The following is a 23,263-nucleotide window of genomic DNA, read 5'->3' on the forward strand; positions in this document are numbered from 1 at the left end:
GCTCTAAGTGGATCAGGCCGTATATTTTGTTAAATTAAAAAAAAAAAAGCACAGCCTGGTGAAAGGCGGTGCCTGAGGCAGAGCTCCCTGCCCATCTCCAGGTACCCTCGGCACCGAGGGATGATGGAGACCTCAGTTCAGGCTGTAAAGTCTGCCTGCTGGCTTTAGTCCCAAGGGCAGCTGCATCGCTCCACACAGGCAGGAATCATCAGTTGCACTAGCCATCTTGGGGCCAATTAACCTTGGAGAGCCGAGGGAAGGACAGCAAATCTCCCCCCAGCAAGGGTGCCTTCTGCAGCATCCGTCAGATGGGGCAAATCTGAAGCGTAAGCGAGGTTAGAAAACAAACAATAGTACAAACATAGCTGAAGGGATGGTTGGATATCATTTAAACATGTTTTAACAATAGAGGAAGCTCATGTCTGAACAAGTGTTTTATCTCCGTGCAGATATGTAACAGCTGTGAAGGGATCCTGGAAGTGCAGGGAAACAGCAGTGGCTCGCCATCCCCTTGATAACAGCGGCCTTGAAGGAAGACACTCTCCGTGACCATGAAAGACCTCCCAGCGGACATAAATGCTTTGCTAATTTTGGTTTTTTGGATGCAAAGTTTGCGTGGCCTTCTCCAGAAAGGGACCCTGCTAGCACACCATCGTGTGCCTCAGTTTACCCACCTGCACAGCCAGGGTAACTGGGCTGTCCCCACAGGAGCACTGGGGAAATGGTTTGGTTAATATTTGCTTAGTGCTCTGGAGATAGCACTATGTAAGTCTAATTACATTTTATGCCCTCATGTGATAAGGATGTCATCTTGGATTAGAGAGGATTAGTTGTTAATGCCATTCCTGTACATGCTGGTCCCCTCCAGGGCTTTGATTTCTGTTGAGAAGGTTTTTTGCTCTGCTTTCAAATCAGCAAGGTCCTCCTAGTTATGTTAATCAAGGAAATCAAAGATTTTTGGTGGATGAAAACAACACTTGGTGGATATGCCCTCAGCCAAGCAGAGGTGGGTGCTCAGTGAATGGTGGTGCGCACTCAGTGAAACTCTCTTGCTTTGGCATCCCTAAACCTTTGACAGGGCCAGGGGAAGGGGGTTGAGTGCCTCTCCTCCCTGTGCACTGGGCTCCAAACACACCGCTGGGTTATTAAGTACAAATCTAAGTTAATGTTTAGCGCTCGCCTAAAACACGGAGATTGTCAAATGCCAAAGGAAATGTAGTGAGAAGCCACGTGCCGGTAACGGTTGCAGGGCAAAATGCTACTGAGAGGACATCCCCACATCCCAGCAGTGCCGCTGTCAAGGGAGTGCTCCGGTCTGCAGCAATGTCCTAGAGCAAGCAGGAGGGGAATCTGGCTCCCACGCTGCAGGGTGAGAGCCAAGCAACTCACAGGGATTTTGCTTTTCTAAACCTATTGCTGTGAAGTTTCCATCCCTTCACTGCAGTGACCCTGATCGCCCTCAGAAGACCGCCTGAAGAGCCAAAGCACTCTCCCCTGGTTGCAGAGCTCTCAGGGATTGAGCTGAGGTCCCTTCCAGTGATCCCATTCCAGCACTCCCACTTGCTCCGAGCACCGGCTCACCCCTGGCATGGGCTGGATTTCAGTTGCTGACTCGGAAGGAAAAGGGCTGTCCTTTCCACCTCCCGCTAGCGTGGGTTTGTCCCAGAGGAAACCCTGGATCCGTCACCTATTGCTGAACACCCAGGATTAGCCAGGAGAAGGACCCAGGCTCCTCTCAGCAGCAGGAGGGGAAGAATACCACCTCCTGGCTCTCAGCCTCCAGTTGACAGAAGCAGCTTTGGCTCACCAGCACAGTGAAGAAGCTCAGTGGAAAGGAAAACCTCCAGGGACTTCTCGAGCTGCATTAAACTTCCAGAGACAGATCTCACCATGATCCTTTAGTGGAAACCATCTGCAGCCAGGTACAAACCAGGGAGCTGCAACAAGAAGTGGTGGGAACTGGTGAACAACAGCAAAAGTCTTGCAAATGTCCCTAAACTGTGAAACTGATATTCACCCAGGCTGCATGGCGATGGCCAGGGATGCATGTCAGCACAGGTTGGCAGAGGCACGTACCAAAATCCTGGGAGGAGATGGTCTTCACTGCAGCTAAATCTGGGAGCAGAGGCTGACAGCCTGAACTGGGTGCAGCAGCAGCAGCACCCACCTGAGTGGAGATGTGCACCCAGAGCGAAAGGGACCCCATCACTGCAGATGCTGAAGATGTGGGAAGGGGTCTTGGAGAATGCCGAAATCTCAGCAGCGGTGGAGCTGGGCGTTGCCCTGGCTCTAGCCATGGTTGAACAGCTTGCTCCGTGGCACAGTGTCCCGGGCAAGGACAATCTGAAGCCTCAGACCACCCTTCACCACAGCTCCTGCCGTCCCGGCCGTGGGGTGGTGCTTCCCTCCAAGCCTGCGGGAGCAGACAGAGGCTTGCTGGCCGCAGGAAATCAGCTGGACACGCAAAGGAAGCACAGACATGGTTTTTGCAGTTTATATTTCAGTGGGAATAGGCAGCTGCAAGGCTAAACCGTGCATGGAGAGAACCAGGTATCCTTGCAGTTATACACTGGGGAAGTCCATGTTCTCCAAGCAGGGCAGCCTGTCATTCACGCATGGCATTTTGGGGAGGGGTTGCTCCATATTGTTCACATTTAATAATAAATGAGAATATTTTTTCACTTTTTAACACAAATAAAATGACCCCAGAGAAAGGAGGAATCGCTGCTTTCAGAAGAGGTTTGGGGTGCAAAGGGCAAGTGGTTGCAGGGCTGGGGCCTTCAGGGGCCACGTGGCTCTTGGCTCGTGGAGGAGCTGCTCCACGCCAGGGAGCTGAGGGTACAACAAGTCAGGTGAGCGGAGATGGAGAAACTGCATTTGTGGGTCCTCTGTGCTGCAACAAGATGCCTGGCCCAGCTGGTTAGAGAGCATCAGGCACTGTACCGCGCAGAAGAGCCCAGTTGCCCTGTTTGAGGTTTTCACAGGAATGTTGGAGGCAGCACTGGAGAATTAGATGCCTAATCAGGTTTTTTTCACTGGGGCTGAGCAAAGGCTGACCAGAGACATACGGAGAGGTACCAGGAGCCCTTTACGGACCCAGGAACACCCATGACAGTGCTGAGAGGGCACAGCCGAGCGAGGAAACCTTCAGCCCCATCTCTGGGGCGCCCACGACAAGCACAGCGCAGGCTGAGCCTGCCAGGAGCCAAGCTGTGCTGGGCTGGTGCTGCTTCTCCAGGGTCAATGGGATGTAAAAGCAGCTGGGGCTTTCTGCTTACCTGGGTTAGCTCTACAAGGCAAATAGCTACCTCCATTTATTTCTTATTGTTGGTCAGAAGAGCCGGCCTGTTGCAAGACAGGGACTAAATTGCTGCCGCTGTCACTCTGGGTAGGTGCTCCCTGTCCTCCCAGGGCCAGAGGAGCTGGGGTGCAGATGGGGACATCCTATTTAACGTGTGTCTCCAGCACAGCATCCTTAGCTCAGGCCAGTCCTGCAAGGCAGATCTGAAGCTGGCCAGGAGGCTGAATTGTCACTCCTAAAAAAAAAAAAAAAAAGTCAAGATTTTGAGGAAAAAAGGTTAGTTCAGTGTCTGAAACAAGACATGTTCCCTGGAAAACAACCCGTGGCACAACAAGCACTAGGGGCAGCTGCAAGGCCGGGTGCTGGGGGACGTGGAGCTGCAGATGCCACCAGGGTGCCCTGGCTTGGCGCAGCCCATCCAGAGCCTCAGCGGAGCCGTCGCCCTGGGGGCCCTGAGCATCACGCTCCTTCGGCTGCGAAGACCAACCTCCCTCCCAGCAGCTACTCCAAATGCAGGGCGTGGAGCCAAGCTGTCAGGGAAGCCAGCAGGATCCCATTAGCAATTTTATCAAACTCAACGGTTTTTGGCAGAACATTTCCATTTCAGTGAGTCAGCAGCCTTGGAAAGTGTCCGTTGACAGCAGTGAAGCTCGAGGCGGGCGCGCGGGGAAAGGCCCCTGGGACACGCACCTGACCCGGCTGCATGGACACCATGCTCAGAAGGAGCCATGCAACGAACCACCCCACTTTTTAGCCAATTCCCCACCAGTCTATTCCCTGTCCATCAACAGACGACCTTGTTCAAGCTGAGTTTTCAGGTTAAGTGGACCGACATGCATCAGGTTGAGACAACAGAAGGATTCACCCACTGGCTTAGTTACTCAGAGTTACTTTCCCTTTCGCATGCTTGATCAAATCATCGGTTTGTCAAAACTAGGCCCGGAAACAAGTCAACTTTATTACTCCGACTATTAACAAGTTTTTAATTTAACAATTTAACAATTTTTCTTGCTAAGCCCAAGACTTCTCGCCTCATCCGCAGAGAAGACATCATTCCCCGTCTCTGCATTCATCTCTCACATGTTTGAGGGCTGCTCTCATGTCTCCCTGGGCCCCTTCTGTTGCCCGTTACCCAACCCAGGTCAAGCTTGCTGGGAGTCATCATGCCCCTGCAGATGTCTGGCCACCCTCCAACCTGCCCACATCATCCCCATCCCAGCGTGGAGCCGGCTGTTCTTCACAGCCTTCCTCTGCAACCCCCCAGCGCCTTCTTCCAGCAGGTCCTCATGCCCTTCACAAGGATTTACGGCCCGACTGTCGCTCAGCAGGGACGGAGTTCTTACCACTGTTAGAGAGATGGAGGAGATAGGGCAGGGGATGCAGGCATGGGGGGAGCCAGCAGATGGGAGACTTGCTGGGAGCCCAAAAATGCTGCCAGCCCCCACTCCCTCTCCAGCTGCCGGGTGGGCTGTTTGTACACAGAAAGCAGAGCCGGGTCTTCAACATCAGCTCCCAGCGCTTGGATTGGGGTTTCACTTGTCCCAAAACAGGGGACAGCTCTGACATGGTTCTGGAGGGGCAAGGCAGGGCTGGGGACTTGCAGCATAGACCAGGATGTGGAGCTCCTGCCTGGGGAGGGCTTTTTTTCTCTCCCCTTTTTTTCTTCCTTTTTTTTTTTTTTTTTTGGTTTTTAATCAGGATGGGTTACAGGAGGACTGACAGACAGCGAGTCTCGCCGGGCGGGACTCGACTGCTCGCCTCCCTCTCCCAGCAGCATTTGCAGGGCTGCAGACCATCGCGGCTGCAGGTACCTCCTTGCAGGAAAAAGCAGGAAAAAACTGGCAGGGAGTGGAAACGAGTGGCAAGCAGATTAGAAACCCAGCTCCTATTTATAGACCACAGTTGAAAAACTGCCCCTGTGACAGGGCCATCCGTTTAACCCTTTCAGCCCCGAGCACCAACCTGCCCAGAGATGCTTAGCCAGCCCCAGCCTGTACCGTGAGGGAGCATTTTGGCACAGGGGAAGCAAGAGAGACCCTGTGCCAGGGCACCCACAGAGGCGGCAGGACGCAGGTCCAGGCACGATGGACCTTACAGGGGCTATTCCTCAGCAAGGATGATGAGGAGGGAGATGGGGTTACGGGTATAAAGAAGTTGGGTCACCGGGACAAGGAAGAGAATATCCCGGTGTCCTGCTGCACAGCAGCCAGAGGGAGCCAAAAATATTTCCTCTAATGGGAAGGTAACCAACAGGTTTTAGGGCCAACTCCAATGTTTCCTGCCTCTTTTGTGACCTCTGAGCTTTGGCAGGGTTGAAGGTAATGGGGGCTGTCGCTTTGAGGGCCACTGCACATCCATTGCCCATAAGTGGCTGCTGATGCTTGTGGAGGGCTGCTCCATCCCACAGGAGTGGACTGTGGCCCCTAGCCCCTGCTGCTCCCCACCATGGTCACCCCAGCGCTCATCAGCAAGAGGACAGCCAGATGTCATCACCAGCTCCCTGCTAAATTCCCAGTGATTTGTTAAATCTATTAGTGTTTCCAAGGAGAGGTCGTGCAAACACCAAAAACCAGAGTTCACATTGCAAGTGCCCTGTGCATCCAACGGCTGGGACCAGGAGCCGAGCAGAGTGTGGGATGAGTCCCGGCAAGAGGCAGTCAGCTCATCCCCAGGCCCAGAGGCACACTGGTGCCATCTTCGTGAAGCTCCCCTTTGACTACTACTCTACCTACTGTCACTTACGAGTGCCTTTATGCCATACACACTCGTTAAATACAAAAATTGGGTATTGCCAGTTTGCTCAGCTTCCTGCTTTCGCAGGTCTGGATTTCACCAAAAGTGGTGGCAAGCAGAGACACATCTGGGGAGGGTGAACTTTGTTATGAAAAAAACCAAACCCCAGTGTGTTAGCCCTTGGGGCACCCTAAACAGAATAAAAGAGGTGCTTGTCTGTGCCACACTATGCTAGATTTCAGTATAACCCAGTTTATCTGCAAAAGAGAAAGTGCTGCAACACTGAAAGAGGATAGATTTACACTGGACATAAGGAAGAAATTTTTTATGATGAGAGTAGGGAGGCACTGGAACAGGTTGCCCAGAAGGATTGTGGATGTCCTGTCATTGGAAGTGTTCAAGGTGAGGTTGGATGGGGCTTTGAGCAACCTGACCTAGCGAAAGATGCCCCTGCCTACAGCAGGGGGAACGGACTAGATGATCTGTAACCACCCCTTTCAACCCAAACCATCCTGTGATTCTGGAAAAAAAAGGTGTCATAGCTGCGAGTTTGGTACCTGGCCAGCAACTGCTGCCCATAATGGAGATCACCGAGCGAGAAGCTGCTGTGTGCTGGACACGCACAGACTGTCCTGCGTCACCAGCAATGCAGCTCCTGCGGCAGCACCAGCAGGCAGGCAGCGGGGAGTGTTTTTCACGCCATTTCAACCCTGCAGCTCCAGAGGCTGAGTGGCTCCCCGAGGCCAGCTGGTCCGGCATCGCCCCTACTCCCTGCACAGGGACGGCTGCACAAACTTGAGGCTGGGTCTAGGCAGGTTTCATTGCAATTCTCCATCATTTAAGGACCAAACCTTTTGCACCCAAACACCCCAAGCTATAGGCCTCAGCCGTTTGCTGCCTCTGCACGGAGAGACTTTCCAGCTGTTCTCTCACTTGCTTGTGTCAATAGCTATTTTTACAAAATTGCTTTTCTTTACTTCTTAATTGATCTAAATCCTTTCCCTTAGCTTTCTTGTTAAAGGTGGATTTAAAGAGAAGGAGTTCATTATCTCGGCCATTTTTGAGTCATTATGAATTTCATCCCTCTCTTCATTAATTACTCATTACCCCTCAGCTCTGGAGGGCTGCTTTGTCCCTGATGTGTTTGCGAGCAGCTTCCCCGGCACCCTGTAATCCCCCCGGCTCTGTGTTAGCTTGGTCTAGTTTACGCTGCCTTCGCTTTCCCCTCTGCTGCCTGCTCGGCTGTTCCCCGTCTCCTCCGCTCCCAAGCAAGCTCTTGCCTTTTAATGATGCCCGAGCGGCTGTTTCTTGCTGAGCCCTCCGGCCTCAGCCCCAGGTCCCTCGGTGGGTCGAAGCCCCATGAGCATCGTCCCCAGGCATCGTGTCTGCCCCAAGGGACGAGCGCCCGTTCCCGCTGGACCCCGTGCCTGACAGCAAGGAGAGTCACTGGCTCCTGGGGAATGGCTTGGCACTGGAGTTTGGATATAAATAGCTCTTTTTTGGAAAGCAATGGCTTTGTTTGGTCTGTTTCAATACCTGCCAAGTCATGACGAAACAGCATGGAGAGCAGAGTAATGTTGTGTAAGGGCCTTGGGTTTAATGGGCTAATATTTCCCGAGCCCTTGGCTGCAGTCAGATCCCCAGGGAGAACCTGAAACATTTAAGCATCTCCTGTGCTACAGCTGCAGCGGTCCAGGGGAGCTCAGCAGCTACAAAGCTGTCATCATCCTCCCATCCACACATGGGCCCTGCCCCAGCAGGGGAGAGCCATGCGCAGTGCAGGCACTCAGACACTGACCCTGCTACTGAAACAACCTTCTCCAGCCCATTTTACATGCACATGTTAGCTATAACCCCATATTACCTGCGAATGGATCTGTGACTGGGGATCACGGCGAGTGATGGTCTTTCTCTGTTCCTAAACAAATGCAACCACCCAGTGTCTGTCAGCAAGAGACCCCCTCCATCCCAGCCTAATGCTTGGGTTGACTTCCATGCCTGTGTTGCCCCAGCAGCTTTCCAAAAGCCTTGCAGGACTTTTTTTCCCCATTGTAGCAGAGGATGGAGATTTATGGCCTGTCCTCTCTTCGCCGAGGTCAGTATTACATGCATTTCTGTGCTGAGCCTCCTCCTAGCAGGCTCTTGCTGGGCCTGGGGCACACTCTCCAGGGAGGGCCCTTTCCCTGCTTCATGGATGTATATGGAAAGGCAAAGCAGGAAAAATGTGTTGGGTTGGTAAAGGGAAGAGAGGGGTGTGCGATATTTGCTTGGGGAGGGTAAACACGGGTTGCACAAGCAAGCGATTGGGTTGCACAATCAGAAGCAGTGGAATTATTTAACTTAAGTCGCCACTGATCAGCTGAGCTGCACTTTCTCAGGGCTTTTAAGCCAAAACATCTTATTCTTTAACTGGAGCAAATTAAAATAAGTCACCTGGTCCAGGAGTGCAACTCTGCTGACATGCACTGAGCTGCTTCTCGGCGCATCCCTCAGTGGGAGGGAAGGGGTCACAAAACAATTTGAGGGGGATTGTGAAATATTGGGCTGAGAAGAAACCAGCAGCAGTTCAGGCCCTCCAGGACAGAGAAATGAATTGAGAACGGGCTGCAAGTGCTTAGAGCAAGCCTTCAGGCTTGCCAGGAATCTGCTAACTACCTTTAATTGCTGGCAGCAATTCTGGTCCTCCACCATAGGGGAGAGCCCAGCAAAACTGTCTAAACCAGCAATTACAGCCATTCCTCATTCTTCATCTGTGAAGCAATCGTGAGGCTTAGGACAACAGGGAACTTCGTGACAAAGGAGCTACAAGGGACAGATACATTGAGATGGTTCAATAAACAAACACCCCCTTCTCAACACGCTGCAGTCTCAGCCCAAAAGGACACACCAAAATCCAGCACAGGAGCCAGAAGCCTGAGCGAGAGCATTATTTTCTTCTGCTCCTGTATTTCTTTTGGAGTAACCGCTCTGGGATGCTCCTGTCAAGCTTTTCACTTGCTGCAGTTGCATCCTGCAAAACTGTTGCCTTCTGCCATGCTGCTCCTGCAGCAAAGAGGGGTGGCCTGTGCTGGCACCCCCCAAGGTGCAAGTCTTGGCACCAAGGTCCATATTTGTGTATTTTCCAAGGAGATCAGCAGAAGGTCAACCCTGTGCAGTGAGTGCCTGGAGGCACAAGCCATTGCTGGGAGAAGACAACTTCTCTGAGAGGAGCTCTGTGCATCTGGCAATGGTTGGTGATGAGCCAGCAGCTGCAGCTCTATCTTGGCCTTCCTCCTTATAATGTGAGCAACAGCACAAGGGTTTGGTAAAACCCAGTCACAGGGTACAGAGAGGTACTCTCTGGAGATGGAGTAAGCGAACACCCAGCCCCTTCTGGTCCAACCCTTGCTGCCTGGTGCTCCAGAGGGAAAGGAGACATCCAGCCATGCAGGCAGCCCTCTGCATGAGTCTTGCACAAACTGATCTATTTCTGCATCTGCGGGATGTCCCTCACCTCAGCCCCCACAAAAGGTTTTGCTAGGACTGACCATTTTAAGCACGTGTCAGTGAAATCCAGCTCCCCAGCTCAGGTTGTCTAATACCACATTTGCAATGCCTCAGACTTCAGAGCTCTTCCAAATCCCTCAGGGCTGTGTAAGACTAATTTAGGCCAGCATCTGGAGTTTTACAAGGCACAGATTAGATAGTGCTCTATTCATTCTCTCTTCTCTTTCTTATACCACAGGTACCTGGCACTGCTCGAGAAAAACCACACGGGAAGCGCTCTGGGAAGAAGCCAGGGTCACTGGGCAAGTGTGGACCTTCCCTCGTACTGCTCTGACACACAGCAGAGTCAAAAAAGACCCTGCCACTACAGAGCTGAGATGGTCCATCTGCAGCAGGGAGAGCGATCATTGCTCCTCACTCCCAGCTGGGCACCTGAATCTTGATGCAGAAGGGTCCTTGGGCTGGCACGGGCAGTGCTTGGTGGCAGCCGGGAGCGCCAGGGCAAAGGAGACACCAGTGAGGGCTGCTGATGCTGTGAAGGGTCTGCAGCTAAACAAAACTACCGCTTGTCTGAAACTTCCCCCCAAAATTGTCAAACTTCTTCTAGCTCAGTAACTAGCTAGAGAGTAAAAAGGACAGCTAAAATAATCCTCTTGCAGGAAGAGAGAGGGGGGATAGTTTAACTAGCAGTGCCTTATCCAGCATGGCCAGAACCACCCTGTCCTGAATGCTGGTGCTCACACACCATTAACGCTCTTCATGTACTCCCCTGTCTGGGAATATTCACACCAGAAGCCCCCCATAGGGAATCTCAACCTCCTGTGCTTTCCTGACTCCCTTGCACCCACCACAAGGTATTTGAGGACCTTTTATCTTGATGCTAAAGGAACAGCATCAAGGTAAAAGTCATACCTTAGGGGATCCCTAGTGTAGAGCACAGCTTCACTACAGGTTTTAAACTGTGGTGAGCTATTATTCCCTTAGGATAACACACAAGCACTTCAGCACTCAGACTCCCCGGCCACTTCAAATTCAAGTTCTTTGTCTTTTGGTACCAGGCACAGAGACCTGTGCAGTTCCCAGCACCCCTTCACCTCCCCAAACACTTCATCACCCAAATTTTTGCTGCCACGTATTTTAAAACCTCTGCAATTCTCTTAACAAGCCTTACAACACAGATATCTTTTGAAGCCCTTGCTCCTTGCGTTAATGTGACTTTGCACGAGACCATCAGCTTTCAAACAGCATATGGCTCTCCAGTTTGTAACATCACAAGAATCCCCTAAAATCATGACTTCCCAAAAGCTTTTAAAAGCTGACAGCAAAAGACCAGCACCCCAGAAGATCTGCTGCCTGCTGGTCCCACTGCCACTCACAGACTGGTGCCTGTAGGAAACAGCCAGCCCACAATGCACCCGCCAATTAATACATGAAAACACAGCAGCCAGGGCAGGAATAAGAGCAAATCCTTTACAAGCAAAGGCTGCTGGAGTGAGGAGCTGTGTTGGATAATGAATCTACTTTAATATTTCTCCCCCCAAAAGAAACCCAAGTTCCACTTATTCTAGGGCAAACTCAAAAGGTTTTATTTTAATTTTTTTTTTAGCAAATTCTATCACATAAATGTTAACAAAAAACATCTGTACAATTGCCATGATACACTCAAAAGTGAAACAAATAAGATATAAATACAGATATGGATGTAACATGACAAAAGCGGAAAAAATAGAAAAAAAATACATGCGCATGAACACGGTGCCAAAGTAATTTCTCATGGCTGGCATTTTTTAGAGCAGTTTTTACTTCCCATTTAAAACATTGTTAGCAACGTCCTGCTGTATACTACAAAGGTCTATTTTTCTGTCCCTTAATATGTAATATTATGCTTGATAAATAAAGGGGTGGGGAGAAAAGGTTTTGATGACAAAGATGCAAGTTACATTACTTATACAGGTTATTGTTAAGCTAGTAATAAGCAATAAAAAAAGACAGTCTCATATTGTATTGTAATCCAGGCAAGCACACATAGTGTACCTTAAGAAAGCCACATGCCTCAATATTTCTGCACTACATGAGAACTACAGTACGTAGACCTGTGGGGCGGATGGATCTGGTATTTGCCCATGCCCACGGAGCACTGGTGCAGCCAATGGCAGAAAAAACATCCACATCTGAGATTTCGGCAACCTTGCAGCCAGGAGCCGCTGTCTGCTGAGAGTTTTCTCCCATTCAGACTGTTAAAGCGTGGTGGGCAAAGAAAATACACTTTTTTTTTCTTTTTTTTTTTTTTTTAAGGTACGAAAAATTGAAGCCCTGCATAATGGGCAGCAAGAAAAAAAAAAAGGCAGCTGCAGTAGGTGGCTACTGCCAGGAGAACGTGAACACAAGCTTCACCGGTGCGGTGAGGCACTGCCAGCATGCAGATCTTTCTCTGCAAGCGTGCATGGACACTGTGATTTGTAGCCAGAGAGACCTTTATGCTTGCTGAAAACAAAATGATTGTACAGCTTGTTGAAGTCAGAACACTGGAGATCAGAGAGGTGACATTCAGAGCTAGCCCTTTGAGTACTTCAAAGGAAACACCAAAAAAAAAAATCAGGTCATTTTCAACATACTAAACAACCTTACTATGTACATTATACGCAATGATTTATAAATACCTAAGCAGAATGCTCTCTACTGTATACAGGTATAACATACTTCTAGCGTACTCAAAGGATGAACAGTCCTCAACTGACTCATGTAACAAAATTAAGTAGCACGCTAATGAGCATCTGTTGACAAACAGAACTGAATCTGATTCAGAAAGTAAGGCCTGGTTCTACCATTTGCAGCCCCAAGTGTGCCAATAGCATCAGAAAACACAGGCTTGTCGCTGGAGTCGCAGCAGGTTGCACGCGTCTTTTCAAGGATGAGCTGTTAACTCCTACTGTAGTGTCAGCACACACGCCAGGGTCAGTTCAGGGACGTTACAGTGCGTTCACTCTCAGTGCATACTAACAGGATTTTATAAAACATATAAAATCATTTGAGAAGGAATTCAATTCCTGGAGATTTGCTACAGTGTGCCATTCAAAAAAAAAAAAAAACCCCAAACAGAAAACAGTGATGGATCAAGCTCCATCACAGCTGGGAGAGACTAATCACCATCTGGTCAGCTATGCTGACCTTCTGAACACCAGAACTGGAACAGAAGATGCTGAACTGAGATGGGGAGAAAGAGAGGCATAAATACTAAGCAGTTAGAGTACAAATTAAAAAAAAGAACCAAACAAAAAAAACCAACAAAAAACCAAACCCACTACTAAAAATTCAAACAAGACAGCTAACTGCTGCCAACAAGTCAGCTGAATATTTCCTCAAAAGGGAAAATAAATTTGTGTTAAGCTAAAATAATTTGAATCATTCAAAAAATTAAAAAATGAATATTCTAACAAGCATACTGAAAGACGTTGAAGAGAAATGGTCCACAGAAAGGGAGACGCTAACCATGGAGCAGCCAATCCTCTCTCTAGTGAGGATGGCTTTTCTGAGCCTGCGGAAAGACCCTGGGGGAATCCTACCCAGCAGGATTGCATGGTTCCTCCTGCCATGGCATTACTCACTGGGAAAGATGAGGGAACTAGCCCTGCAGCCAGCAAAAGCCTGGACACATCCTGACAAACTCAGGAGCAGGTCACCTCCTCTGCTCTCACATCAGCAGCAAAAGGGACCAACAGGCTTTGCAGCCCAATCCCGCATAGTCTGCACCAGCCCCAATCCCTCCTGAGCTGGGGACTGGGAGTGGAGCTGGCATCAAGCATCACCTCCCAGCATAGCTCCTCAGGGCTGGGGCTGAGACACACAGGGATGAACTGATAGAAAGGGAGGACGATGGGGCTCTACCCTCCCAACTGCACTCCCCTGCTGCGGTACTGGAAACTCATGTTCTCAGTACGCTACCAAGGTGTCCCTTCAGCTCCCCAAAGAGGAAACGGAGGGGGCTGGAGAGAGACCGAGGCACTGAGAGCAGCCAGGGAGCACACATCCATCAATACAGCTGCAGCCGTAAGCTGCAGGTCCACCATCCTTCTCTCATCACTGGCACTGGGGGCAAAACCCCAGTTCTGATCCATTGCAGGTTTGGGGTGGGCATGCCCATCAGCCAGGATCCAGCCCAGGGCCAGACACAGCACTAACATCCTCCTGCTTCCCCTGGTTACAGGGAGAGGCAGGGGGAGCTCACCCTTTGCAAACAGAAGGGTCTCCCTTTGGGAAAGGGTGGTGCCATGGGGTATTTGACTGCTGCTGGTTTGGCTCTGACTTGGTCCGTGTCATCAGGCTGCAAAAGGATTTGCCCCGCTGCACCCTCACTCAGAGCACCCCTGCTGACAGCAGTGCCCAGCAAGGGCCCTCTGCACCCCTCCGAAATGCAGAGCACCCAGCAGGGCTGTGCATGGGGCTGGCCAGGAAGAAGGAGGTTTCTAAAGGCAGCTAACAGCACTGCAGGCTCTTCAGGCACAGGAGGGGAGCTGTGGCAGGCAACCAGCACTGTCCCAGCTGGCTCAGCAGGTGCTTCCACAGGGTCTTTTTGTTCAGTTTCAGATGCCCTTTCTGTTCTCTGGGATGAACATTTTGCCCAAAGCACAAAGGACTTGTGGGGACAAAGCCATTCACCACCCAACACCAGTGGGTCAGGTCAGAGCAGCAGATCAGCCCTTTGATGCTACAGACTTCCAGAAAAAAGCAGCTAGCCTCACAAGGCAGCACTGAGATACAGCTCTGCCAGCTCCCACTGCCCACCCACGGACACACTCAGAGCCTAAGCCAACACCCACCCACCTAACTCCAGTGTCCCATTCACAGGCATCAGTCCCAGAATTGGCTCTCAGGTTCCCTTTGGGGAGTAGCAAGTAACCTGGAGAGTCATTTGAGTATAGGAAAGAGCCAACTGGGTTGGGAGGGGAGAAATATTTACACAGTCAATGAAAGGAGCAAGAGCCCAGCTGTGCTGTTCTGCACAGCACAGCTGGCTGGAGAGCAGTTACAGAGAAATCAGCCCACCAGAGGTCTGTCAGAACTATGTACAAAAACTCAGATGTTTAAAAAGAACCTACTTTTTCATTACTCACTTGATATCTCTCAGTATTAAAGCATCCAAGGCTGGAATCACAGCCACATCTCCAAAGATCTCTCCACGGAGAGCCCTGCACATTAGGCAAGCTGCAACAGGGAGTACAAAACAGGACCACAAGACTTGTAAGAAGAGGAGAACCTAGCCAGAATGGCTGCAGCTGTGGGGAGAGAGCAGTTAACTAGCACACAGAAACCAAAACTGGGTATGAACTAAACCAACAAGATTCGTTTTACCTTTATGCGTGTCCAGGTTCTTGGACTCAGTTTTGGAATGCTAACCTAAACATATTTCTGAGATTTCAGCAGGTTATACAAATATGTTTAAGTATGGCTTTCTGTTGTTCACTTTTAATGAAGACTGCAACACAGACCTTGCTTCCTTTACATTCAATACCAGTAAGATTCTACATAAAAGCTTTTAAGGGACTAAAATACTGATTGCAATAAATATCTGCATGGCCTCCTTGAGCTGATGGAGCGCGCCAGTGAAGATTAGCAGAAAGGTCTCTGAGAGGCACCGTTGATTGCTTCTAAGTCTACACATATGTCCACATATCTCCATTAACTGTGCGTTGAAACATCTGAAGAGGAACTGCTGTTGCTGTTGGTGGTCTGGGCCCTCTTTATGTACAAGTTTAGTAGCTTCATCTGAAAGAAACATACATAGTAGAAGATGCCAGGAAAAACAGGCGGACAAAAGTTGACTGCAAATCTTAAAACTTGCATTCTGCAGTGAACTCAGTTTTGAGTGAACTGACACTGGGCGCTCTGGAGGAAAAGCACAAGCAAAGCTGAGCGTATTTCAGAACAGAGGCAGAAGGGTACGCCTAGTCCCACTGAAGCTACAGATTTAATGGGATTTAGAAAAACCTCTTGCATTTCACTTCAGCAGCCATCAGTTCACAGACCTCAATCCTGCAGCCTGCTCTGAGCAAGCAGGATTCCCACAGAGGTCAGTGGGGCTGCCGGCACACTGGCAATCTGAGAGCCACAGTCCCTCCTAGGAAACACCCTGGACTCTCCATGCTTTATAAAATGTTCATTTTCAATGACATTTAAATATCTTCCCTAACTTGGTACATCTAGTGAAACTGCAGCTGTTATGACTATATATTTCCTTTGCATGGGTTTGTTTTGTTTTTCTGCCTTACCACCTTAGCTCCAGATCCTGCAATGACTCATGCACACATTTAACTTCAAACATGCAGGCAGTCTACATAAACCCAGAAGAATTACTCACATGTTTATAGTTAGTTATGTGGTGGAGTAAGTCTGTGGCACCTAGGATACTGGGATAGTAAAGTCTCTACAATATTTTATAGGGGGATTTCCTAACTGCCCAAATATAATGAGGTAAACCTCAGCACCCATAGCTGTCTCTTTCCAGAGCAATTTGGAGGCACAAGTAATTTGTTTAAGGACAAGGCAACTCAATTCAGAAATAAAATCCAAGTGTCCTCAGTCTCAGGTTGTTTTGGTCTACGCCACACTTCCTACCCATGAAAGAAATTACTGCTTCAAAATAACAGAATGAAGCCCTCTGAACTAAGTAGCTATTCACATGCAGAGATCTATTTCAGAAAAAAATGCAGAATTCATCTTAAAATTGCAGAGAAATCTTGGGTATGATGATTTCAAACAGGAGAAAAAAATCTTGCGACGGCTTCCTAAGCAGCTCTGAAAAGCAGTTAAACACCACCTGCCTCAACACAAAATGCCAGCTCTTGTCTGAAGGCCAGAGCTGAATTAGGACTTGCTTTCACTTGCAGCATCAGGACAGAATTTGAGTTTTGCTGCTAACCTGACTCCAGGGCACAAAGTCCTTTGAAGGGTCACTTGAGCTCACTCATGTCCCAGGAGGAAAGAGAGACATCTGCCATGCTATTAAGAGTGAAGCTTTACCTGCATTTCTACCAGCCCTAATCACAATCTGCTGCTGAGAGGACCTGCTCTCCCACTCATCCCAGCCACGCGTTACACCACTCTTTGCGCTAGATTACCTGCACAGCCGCAGAGCGGACTGAAAGCTAATTAATTTGGATTGCAGATCTGGTTTTCAGCCAGAGCAGCCAGCTGATTCAACTCACTGCACAGTCACCCCTGGATGCAACACCAAAGGGGCAAGGTAAACATGGCTGTAATGGGAAGGACCCGCTCAGTGGTAGCCTGCAGTTACACAGGATCAAACGTGTCATGAAACTAATCCCTGAACCCCATCAAAACTTGCTTAGTGGGATATCAAATGCTCACACTGCTGAGCAAGTGCTGTGCTGTTCTAGTGGTGTTTGGCAGGGTGAGATAGGATTTATCAGAGTGCAGGGAACTTGACCCAGAGCTACCATGAAGCCAATGGTCTTGCTGCTAGTAATGCAAGCTATTCAGCTGGCTATTATGAAAACAACAGAGACGCATTACTCTTGTACCTTGCTTCCTGTGAGTTGTGCGAGATGAGGTTTCAGTTCTTCGCCAATTACTGAATAAATTGCCACTAGGCAAAATACGCTAGCTTTACGGACACTGCTCTCCGTATTATCATAACCCTAGGAAACAAGAAAAAAAAAAAAAGGTCAGAAGTCAAACAGCACTCACTAACATCCTTCCAGAGCAAAATACTAAAGAGCTGCTGAACATTTTGCAAATGTGGCTGACCTAACAGATCAATAGAAAGGCCTGCTTAACATAACAGTTTGCAACCTGAACACTCAAAGAGCGAGAGAATACAATCACACAGTACACCCTATTTGTTCCTTACATTATTAATTATTACTATAATGTTTTAAGTTATTAATATCTTGTTATTTATAGCATTAAGCAACAACACACAGTTTCCCAGCATGAGCTTAGGACTCTATCAAATATACACACTCCTGTGTCCAGGCCAGGTGACTGTATGTTGTCCTGGATGGTCAGGACTTCTGGGAGGGGAGCCCTCATGCTCCCAGCTTGCCTTCAGAAAGGTCTCAAACAGTGCTACGCACTGAGCTGCCTCTGTAAAACCTGGAGCTTTTTGATTACCTATCAGGTAGGAAATACCGCAGAAAAGAACATGTTGAAAGACCCCTGTAGGTGTGCCAGATCTCTGGCAGCTTCAGGAGAGCTCAAGCTAGCCACCAGGTCACTCAGCAGCTGGTGACATCAGTCCCGTGCTCAGGCAGTGATTCATCACTAAGCAGCCATTCCATGAGAATTGCAGACATGGCTTCAGCATGCAGGATGCTGGCTCCTCCGGATGCAGGGTGACCTCTGCCGGGAGAGCCAGGAGGAGGGATGCAGCACAGCTGGGGCTGTTCTAGCTGCAGGGCTAAAATACAGTCTGAAATGACAGTCTGCAATCCCAAAGAGCACTGAACTAGAAAAGCAGGAGACCTAGGTGAGCTCAGAGAAACACCAAGGTATTGAGGACTGAGGAAAAAAGGCTGAGCCCAAGCCCACAGCAGAGGAACACCCACAGAGACACAACCTGCTGCTGGAAGGACAGCTGGGATGCAGGTCCCTCTCTGGGGGTCCCAACCCAAAGGCTCCTGAACTTCTCAGATGCCTCTGCTTGACCTCACGTTTCCCTATGGGCTTGGCTTTTTGCCTATATGTGCATCCCAAATTGCTCCTGTGGGGACAGGCAGATCCATGCAGTGTTGAGGCCTGCGAGGGCTGCGTCCCAGCAGCTGCTGGGTTGGTAGAGCCTGCCTTGTATGCACCGACAGGACCGTCACCCCAACTCTCCATCTGCCAACCTCCTTGCAAGGCAGCGGCTGCTGCTTCTCCCTGCTTTTAATAACACAGCCCAATGGTTAGAGCATTTGCACAGGAGATGATATGGGCTCAAAGCTCTCTTCAGCCTGAGGGTATTGAGATGCAGCGCATGGGAGAGTGCCTTGCAGCCCAGCTCTATCCCCCAGCTCCAAGGGAGCCAGGGCTCTGCATTGGGACCAGAGCAAGCACCATGACTCTCCCCAGCCAAGCCCCGTTCTTGCATGGGGATCCCGCTCCAGGCTGCTGAGCTGCACGCTTGTGCTCATACTGCTGCTGTCCGACACTCCTCGCCTCTTCACCACTCTGCCAATACCCTCCGCATGGTAAACAAGCACACAGGTGATTCCCTCTACACACAGTCCTTCAGCCAGAAGGATCCCAAAATACTTCCCAAAGGTGAAGAGTAGATTCCCTTGATCACTATGAATTTCTAAGGTGAGGAAATATCACTGGCTAACTAGGCTCCAAAACAAGATCTGTTTTAAGACATGGAAGCAATTTAATCAAATATAACTGCGTTGTTAAAGGCATGCTGTTCCCAAACTTTTCTGGTGCATTGGAACTCCACTGTTCAGATTGTTGTCTCCAACAATTACGGCTAAAAACTTTTTACAACAGAAGTTTAGAACAATACAGAATTGCCTGATTCCCAGAAGTTGAGATTTAAGAAAAGAATTGCAAGAGCTGACACTACAAAGTTGGGACAAATGCTAGGACGCACAAGGGGAATTTCTGACTTTGCTCTTGTCCTTCCAACTTTTTGTGCTCACAATGAGGAAGCTTCTTTATCCCAGTTCTCCACTGAAGTCTTACCCACCCAAACATGTCTCCCTTTTCACATTGACTGATTTGTTTCTGTCACAGTCTCTCCCCAGTGAACACACACATTCTCTCTCCTCCCTCGCTGCTACCTCCCCTTATTTCCTTCTTGCTTGCAGCCTCATCCCAGCCGCTGGCACTGCCAGCTGCTTGTGCGGGGGAACAGAAGACAACATCACTACAGCCAGCACCGAAAGCTAAATTCACAATGTAAGGCTGAGCCTTAACCCTGGCAAAAACACAGCTCCCCACCCAACCTGAGAGGGTTATGAAAAAAGGCTGAATGAAGTCTGCAAGTAGTTTGGTCCTGATTTTGGAGAGGAAACAGGAAAGAGGAAAGGACTAGCCTGCCTGCTGGGATTCAAATTCAAGTGCAAAGTACAATCAAAGCGCAAAACAGCTCAGCAGAATTAAAAGATACTACAAGATGTATTGCTTGGGATGTACTGAGATAGCATGATGTGGCTAACTCCTACTCTCAAATGTATTACATGGCTGCTACCGGCTTATTTGGGAGTCAGGCCAAGGCATCTAATTGTGGAACGTACACATAAGAACCAGAGTTTTCTTTTCCTTAACATTAAAAATGTCAAAAACTCAAATATAAAAACTTAGAGGGATTAAAACTTTACCAAAATCTGGCCCCAGAGGGTCCATCATTCTCTCTTAGGTCACAGACCTCACTGAACAGTGGCTTGTGCTCAGGAGCATTTGTGACATGGGATTCTGTACCTGTAACAACCCAGGAATGATATCGGGAAGAAGCTGATGCAACGATTCCTTGGAAATCCTCTCGATGACTTTCGTCTGCATTTTGATGGCAGCTAAGTTAATTGGATAATCTGCAGTCTGAATGATGGGGCAAAGCACCTTGATGCATTGCTCAGGGTGGATCGAACTCGCCAAGGTGGAAGCAGCTTCTTCAGCAGCTCTGACAACCTGGAATGAAAGTAGAGCAAAACCTTACGTTAATGAGGTCACATATCACAGCCAAAACCACCAGTGTGTATTAGGAATGACTGCCAGGAAATGCTTGGGGATGTTCATTAGGAGGCTCTTTTGAGAGGCAACTGACTCTGAGAATTCACATCCTTCACCTCCAGTGACATCTTTGTTCCAGCCAGTGGCAAGAATTCCATACTGCCTAATGTAACTGTGTCAAAGTTGTGGCTAGTTTGAAAGAGTCATCTGTCACCCAAGACAGATAGGTACTCCTATCCTAGGAGAAGCAAGAGAACAACATTTCTCCAGCCATTGTCAGAGAACCTAAACCCACCAGCTTAGACTTAATACAAAATTTACCTCCTTAAACATTATAATCATAGAATCTCAAATTGGAAGAGACCTCAAGGATCATCTGGTCCAACCTTTCTTGGCAAAAGCACGGTCTAGACAAGATGGCCCAGCATGCTGCCCAGACAAATCTTAAAGTGTCCGGTGTTGGGGAAAATGAACGGCACCGTTGCACCTTTTAGTATGCATCTCGCCTGCGGAGTGCTTGGGTGCCCAGAGACACCCATGCCTACACAGATGTGTCCTGCCATTTCCCAGCTAAACTATGCTGTAATCAAACCCAGGCTATAGACACGAACAGGCTTTAGGGTGTCCCCGACCAGGCAGCTGTGCGCTCAGCACATCTAACCCATTAAGACAGCACTGGGATCACTATAAAACATGGGAGGAAGAACAAATGGAAACAGCGTTAGCACGCACCTTTTGCGACTAGCCCACACTGTAAAGCAGTCATGCAAAACAAGGGAGATCCCAAATTCAATTCCACTCTTAGCCTGAGGGAAGGCAAATCTACAACTTACACACTCTTCCCCAGCAGAAAGGACAGCTAACTGAAAGAGGAAAGACCCAATTGTGGTCTCTCCTCCCATGAGAGTGTATTTACCTTACATTCTGCAGTAATTGCATAAAGAAACAGGATGGGAAAGCAGGTTTTCTTTTTTCAAGTGTCTGTGCTAATTGCCAGGCGACAAAATGAAGCTTCCCCATGGTTGCACTCTTCCTGGCCACAAATCACACACTCTTTGCCTCCATGTTCTTGTTTCAGTACAAAAAATGCAGTGTGCTTTTGCTCCTCTTTTCTCATTCCCCTCTTCTCAGGGCTTACTTTTAAGGGAGGGTAAAACCTGAGTGGACAGAGATGCCCCAGTGGACAGACTTAAATCCAACACCTCAGCTCTAAGAAGAAAGAAGCATTCACAAATCCTTGTGTTTAGGATCTCCCAGCTAGCCCCACGCAGTCCCTAACTCTGAGCCTAGCAGCACTAACACAGCCTTTGAAGGCACACCCTCTTTCCTGATTGTGCAGGAAGCTCAGACGCCTAGCACCAGTTCTCTAACTTATCCTAAGCTGAGCTACCTGAGGTTGTCTCAAGTCGATACTCTGCAACCAGCACTAGGAAATCTGTCCCAGGCAATCTGCAAAAAAGCACATAAATCAAACCACAGGTCTCCCATCACTTAGACTGAAGCCATAGCTGCTGGATTCTTCTCATTGCCCTCTTCCACACAATATCATGGTATCAAACTATGGGATTTCTATTTGACTAAGGCAACCCATGGACAGATGTAGCTCTATCAAAGCCTCAAAAGAAGGTGAGCTTTCATTATTTTTAATTAAGTACCGTGGATAATGCATGAACCAGGAGTATTTGGAATTCTATCTCAGTCATTACTAGGACAAGAATGTCTCCCTGCCTGGACTACAAAACATTTTCCAGAAAGGTTTAATTGATTTTTAAGATAGCAGCAGTGAACAGTGACCAGAAGAGATCATCTCCATATACAAAGCCTGCTTCACCCACAGTCTTAGCTTCACAGCCACACCACTATCATTAATCTTCCATGCATGCTGACAGCTACCTCCCTGAAACAGGAATGGCCACAAGATACTTGTACACCCAGGAAATAACAAGACTCATCCGCTTGGCTCTTGGCATCCTCTAAAGCAAACCCAACAGCGAGAGTGATCTCAGATACTTCGCACTGTACAAATACTGTATGCAGGCAAGGTAGAGACAAGATGGTGAAGCAGACCTGAGACCTTGATTGCTCCTGTATCAGCTGTCAAGCTGCTCCATCTACCTCAGGCATTTCTCAACAATTAACGTTAAAACATATTCCAAAAAGAATGGCAATCCACAATGTGGTCAGTATTAAAAAAATTTCATCCTGAAAGATCTGTGAATAAGTAACCAAGCAGAACAGAATGCTTGTTTTCCCTCTTCCAGCAAGTTTTCCCTCTTCCAGCTATTTCTTTGCAAATTCCTCTTCAATTTCACACATGAGAAGCATGAAAGTTAATATTTTTCCATGTAAGCCAGTACTAGCTTAGAAGGAAGCACTATGTGATTTTGTTGGGAAAGGAGAGAAACACCCGGGTACTTAAGGGAAACCTAATGCCATGCTTTGGCACCACAGCGTTGAATTGCTGGAGCGGATGAAGTCAGGAGCTCCCAGGAGGTCTCCTTTAAAGAAATTCACTTCTTGGCACTGCAGCTTTTGACGTTGGCTTTCCCAGTGCAGAAATACTGCTACCATCAAAAGCTTTCCACAAACAATGCAGTGGACTTAGAGAGCCCAGATATCTTGTAACCAACAACATTCACAAGCAAGTCACTAGCTAAAAAACCCCTAACTAACTATTTGGACACAGGCTGCTTGGGATTTTGCTTTGCAACAACTCCAAATACTGTTAGTAAATGTTTTCACAGACACTCTGAGAAAGAACAGCTTGAATATATCACAACTTACTAAAAAAAAAAAATATTATTTTTTTTTAAGCTTAAATCCTCCTGGTATCCTACTTGGTAAAAAAGTAACAATATTTTAGTAGGCACCTATGGTCAGACTCTGATCTCAAATACACTACTGTAAGCTTTAAACAGTACCTGAGTAGGTAAAAAACTCAATGAGTAATTCTACCTGCATTTCAGCAGGATGTGGATCTTGTATGCATAAAGTTTACCATGCACATTAAGTTGCAGGTATGAGGCAAGTGTATGAGACAAAAACCTTTTCTCAAAAGCCTGTTACCAATTCCAAGCA

General features: G+C 48.4%; 1 protein-coding gene across 29 annotated transcripts in view; it reads right to left on the reverse strand.

Moving 5' to 3' along the window:
• Positions 1-11,079: 11,079 nt before the first annotated feature.
• The window catches only part of CLASP1 (cytoplasmic linker associated protein 1), a 192,591-nt gene continuing 180,407 nt past the window's right edge, over positions 11,080-23,263 (reverse strand). For all 29 annotated transcript variants that reach the window (XM_052793236.1, XM_052793265.1, XM_052793264.1 and 26 more), the window contains 3 exons: positions 19,937-20,143; positions 17,059-17,175; positions 11,080-15,283 (listed from right to left, as the gene is read on the reverse strand). In XM_052793236.1, the coding sequence (XP_052649196.1) occupies positions 15,197-15,283; positions 17,059-17,175; positions 19,937-20,143 (411 nt within the window). In that variant the 3' untranslated portion in view covers positions 11,080-15,196. The remainder of the gene's footprint in view (positions 15,284-17,058; positions 17,176-19,936; positions 20,144-23,263) is intronic.

The sequence above is a fragment of the Harpia harpyja genome, chromosome 7 (assembly GCF_026419915.1).
Source record: "Harpia harpyja isolate bHarHar1 chromosome 7, bHarHar1 primary haplotype, whole genome shotgun sequence".
Lineage (NCBI taxonomy): Eukaryota > Metazoa > Chordata > Aves > Accipitriformes > Accipitridae > Harpia > Harpia harpyja.